This window comes from Apis dorsata, unplaced genomic scaffold (genome assembly GCF_000469605.1).
Source record: "Apis dorsata unplaced genomic scaffold, Apis dorsata 1.3 scaffold_74, whole genome shotgun sequence".
Classification (NCBI taxonomy): domain Eukaryota; kingdom Metazoa; phylum Arthropoda; class Insecta; order Hymenoptera; family Apidae; genus Apis; species Apis dorsata.
Genome location: NW_006263372.1, coordinates 1,065,611 through 1,070,482, shown reverse-complemented (window position 1 = coordinate 1,070,482; position 4,872 = coordinate 1,065,611). Strand labels below are relative to the sequence as shown.

General features: G+C 33.7%; 1 protein-coding gene across 1 annotated transcript in view; it reads right to left on the bottom strand.

Moving 5' to 3' along the window:
- The window catches only part of LOC102675942, a 94,934-nt gene that overhangs the window by 47,477 nt on the left and 42,585 nt on the right, over positions 1-4,872 (bottom strand). The window contains exon 2 of the mRNA XM_006610676.2: positions 4,731-4,771. Coding sequence (XP_006610739.1) covers positions 4,731-4,771 — 41 coding nt within the window. The remainder of the gene's footprint in view (positions 1-4,730; positions 4,772-4,872) is intronic.

Genomic DNA, 4,872 nt, shown 5'->3' with positions numbered 1-4,872 from the left:
CCCCTCCTTCCCCCACCCCTGTCGAAACCAGACGAAAATCGACGGATGTGGGTCACAGCGGGTGGACAGGATTCGAAGAAAGGGTGGCCGGCACGAAATAACGGAACAGCTTCCACATTGCCCCGTGATATTCATTCCTTGATTTACAGTGCCGCCCCCTCGGTCGGTCACGCAGTTTTGTATCGGTCGAATAGATAGGCGTGCTCGCCTCACTATGGTATAATAAAATTTCCGCTACTATGGAAACAGAGCTTGGTAGAGGGGGGGGAGGGAGAAAGCGAGATGGAAGTGAGTTCTCGAAGCATCCCTTCCGCGGGGCGTTGATTTATACGCGTTATTTTACCCTCTCCCACTCGCGAATGATTCGGAAAAATGCTCATCTGCTCGACGATGATCGGATCTGAGTCGTATCAAGATGTTGTTCTTTTTTTTTTTTTTTTTTTTTTTTAGAGGGAAAAAGAATCTGTTAGGCTGTTTGCTGTTTTTTTTTTGGAGAATATAGGAAATGGTTATAATTATACGAAGTATGGAAATACTTATGGATGTTTTTTGGATAGTTTTGATCATACTGCTTCCTCGAGAAGCAAGAATTCTTTTTATAGAGTGTCTCTATGAAAGGTGTAATAATGGAGGATTTTGAAATACTTTATGATTTTAAAGAGGTTATCGAAATTCGAGGTTATGTTTTTTAAAAGTATATTTTATATTTCGATAACTTGTTCAAAAACTCCAATATTTCGATTCCAAAATTCTTTTTTTCGATCGCTTTTACTTATTAAAGGATCCATATTTTGTTGAATAAGAAATCTGTGTGGCGGGTTAAGAAGATAAATAATTCGTATTTCGATTCGATTCGATAAGAGCATAAAACCGAGTCACGTTCTGTCAATGTGAAAAAACTTTGAATGCCCAAGGAGGAGAAATGTTTTTCTTGAAATTCCGTTAAACTCGATAAATTCATGTTTCGTGTTTCTCGTGGGGCGATAAGATATAAAAACCGGATGACGAACGAGTTGTAGCCGAGGAATCTTTTGTGCGTGCACAGGAAATCGGAATCTGTAACCGGAACTGAAAAGTTCCGTACTCCTTTTACGGATTTAAATAACCACTGGTGAAAATTTCCAAGCTTAACTCAACGTATAACACTGATATTCTTAAATTATTTTAATTTGCTCGATCGATAATTTTTCTTTTACCGATCGAACAAAATTTTGGAATTCTTTCAATTTTTTTTCTTCTCACACAACTTTAAAATTCTGTATAATTCCATAATCTTTCCCATTTTGCAATTATTTCATATAAATATATATTAAAATATAAATATTTATAAAATTTATAAAACAACAAAATCGAGTCAAATATAAATAATATTTATATATAAAAAAAAAGTAGAAGCAAAAGTTCATCCATTTATAATATTTCGTTTAATTATATTTTTAATTATAGAAAGAAAGTTTGACGAGCAAAAAATAAATCGAATAAAAATCGGGCATTTGACAGGGTCGGACATGTGTCGTAAATCCGAGTGAGAATCGTTATCGAACGATGCGCGGCGGCGTGTTTGAAAGCTGACTCACTCGGTCAACGAGTTAAGTGCAGTGTAAGTAGAATAGGAGCGTTTCTCGTCAGCCAACGATTACTTCGTGCTTGACCGTCTAATTGCATCTTCACTGCCTTTTAATGGCCTCGCCTGTGTTCCATTAATTTCCCCAAAATTGTCGGGATGTAAAATTGTTTAAATTGTTTGCTGCACGCGATTGTTATTTTATGGGATGGACTCTACTAACTGGCGACTCAATCGAAGCTATTACGCGGTAAAGACTGTGGAATCGTGGCCTAGCGGTCAAGTAGTATAGGTCAAGCAAAAGTGTAGAATGAGAGTGGACGTAGTAATACAAGTGAATCATTCGTCAGACAAGTAGTAGTAGAGAAATAAATCGAGTGTATCGTAATCGAATAAGTAGTAGAGATCAATTATTGAATCGAATCAGTAGAATAAATCGAATTTTAAGAAATGAGACGTAATAATTTTGATTGTGTTTACGATACATGAAAATCGATCGAACGTAAAATCTACGATATCTATATTTTTTGTTTTAAAAATTCGTAAATCAAATATTCCAATATTAAAAAAATATATTAAAGATCAAAGGATTTTACATCCAAAATACTTTAATAAAAGATTCTTTTCCATTAAAATTGACATCGATAGCCACTCGAAATTTTGAAGATTCTCTCGAACTTTTCAACTTCGATAGAATGGAATTAAAGAAAGAAAATATCGAACAAAATAATGCACAATCTACTGCGAAAATAAAATTACATATACTCGAAACCCATCTCTTTTTGAAAATGGTAATAGGCATGTCATAGGTTAACCAGAACATAAAAGATTTGAAAATTCGTGGAATCTCATCCAGTTCCATAATAACTACTAATGTAACGTATACTGACACGAGAACCAGACTTGGACGCATCTCTGGAGAGTAATGGATTCCAGGATTTACGATCCGGCTTTCTCCAAAATTACTGACGTGTAACCACCCCTCTTTCCATATTCGCGTGCCTCGTTGCAGATTTTCCAAGATGTATCGAAAACAGAAATAACTGTACCGTGATCTCATGATATTCATTCCTCTATCCGTAATATATATCATTGATATACAAACTGAATCTATTTAAATTCATAATAATTCAAAATTTCATGCAATATGATATAAAAATATTATACCATACTACAAATATTAATTTCACAATATCGAAAATTCCAAATATCTAAAAGCTCTTGAAAAATCACCATCTATTTAGAATTACAAAGAAATTGAACGAAGGATAAAACGGAAGAAAAAATTTCAAATTTCTTGCGAAATTTCCAAAATAAAAAATTCGAGATATCTCTCTTCGTATAATAGAAACTTTCGTATAATATCGTGATATATATAATATTCGTAATATATATACACTTTTTTAATATATATATATATACTTTATTCATTCCTTCGTGTACTATTCAAATAGACCGTGCCACTGATCTTCTTCCGCGATATCGAAGGTTAGCAAAGGTGTAAATCCTGTTTCCACGTTGGCACAGGCTTATCGACGAGTTCCACGAGTTCGATTGTCCCCCCGATCTGCTAAATTCCAGGTCTAAGTAAAGCTGAGAGGAAGCTGCGTGCTCTGTGCGACAGCGGTTGAAACGATAATGACATTCTATCCGCGTGCTAGGCGCCTCCTAATTAAATGGATATCAGCTTAGGCCAGGTCTTGACGAGCAGCGATAAGCCGGGTTTCAACTCCCGTAGAGGGGGGATTAATTAAGCGTTTATATCGCGGAATCGCTACTTGTACGATTCTTCCTTTCGTGTGCCTGGAGGAGGAACGAGAAATTGCGAATGATGTACGAGGTGTGAATTCTTATCGTAGGAAAAATGGTGATCGGACGTAGAATGAAGTAAGATGGCCAAGACTTGTCTGGCAAATAGTGTAGGTTATGTAATGGGCAAGTAGAATAAATCAGTCATAGTGAGAACGTGAGTGAAAAGACTATATTTATTAGATAAGTAGTATAGATTAATAATAATGGGTGGAGAGGTAGTGGAGTAGATCAATCATAGTGAAACAAGTTAGATTTGTCTATTTATTAGAAAAATAGTATAGATTAATAATAATGGGGAGAGAAGTGGAGTGGATCAGTAATAGTGACGAGTGAAACGAGTTAGAGTCGTCTATTTATTAGAAAAGTAGAGTAAATCAATCATAATGACAACGATTCAAGAATCAGATTTGTCTGTTTTATTAGATAAGTAGTGTAGATTAATATTAATCGAGAAACAAGTGGAGTAAGTCAATCATAGTGACAACTTATTAGAAAAGTATATTAATGATAATAATAGGTAGAAAAATAGAGTAGATTGTTCAAGATACGATTGAATAAATTGAACAATTGGGTTTGATAAATAGTGTAAATTATCCACTTGAAAAAGTGGTGTAGAACAGTTATTATCGAACAAGTAATGTATCGATTGAATGGTCAGACAAGTAGTAGATATGAATTAATAATGAGCGAAAAATGAATTAGAATGGACAAGTAAAATAAGATATAGTTGTATCAGACGAGTATAAATCGACCATTGATTTTAAAATGGAAAAATAGATATACAGTGTAAGTTAATAATGGGCAAAGAAGTAGAATAGACCAATAGCTATACGAACGACAAGTGAAATAAACTAAATTTGGTTGGACAAGTGGAATCGATTAGTTCTAATATAATTATTATTATATTACGAATAGTACAAAGTCAATCTTTGATCACAAAACTAAGATAAGACAATGATGATATGAACAAGTAACACGAGTCAACCATTTGACAGAAAAATAACACGAAACAATCATTGTCAATAGAAGATAGATGAATAGAAGTAGAACAGATCAATCATAATCAAATTTTTCCGTTGTATCGAAATTGCAATATAAATATATCGAATAATTTAATCAATCAATGACAGTTTAGAGTATTATGAGTAACTCATTATTCTTTTATCTGATCGTTAAATTAATTTTTAGATAAGATATAAAGAAATACTCGTTTAATAACAAAATTCACACACACACAATAGATTGACAGATTTAATATTCATATTTATACAAAAAGTGATTGTGGCTCTGTGCATCATACGAAACATCCATTTTTGTGCCGTGAGTTTTCAATTGTTCACAAAATCTTACTTACAGAATCGAAACATCTGAAGAACCGCATTTCGCAGATAGTCCCTGAAATTCAATCCACATTTAATTATCCCGTGATTTCCATAATTTTTCTTTCTTAATTTTGTGTTTATATACACTGTGCTCCTTAAAGATCAATTTCTAAT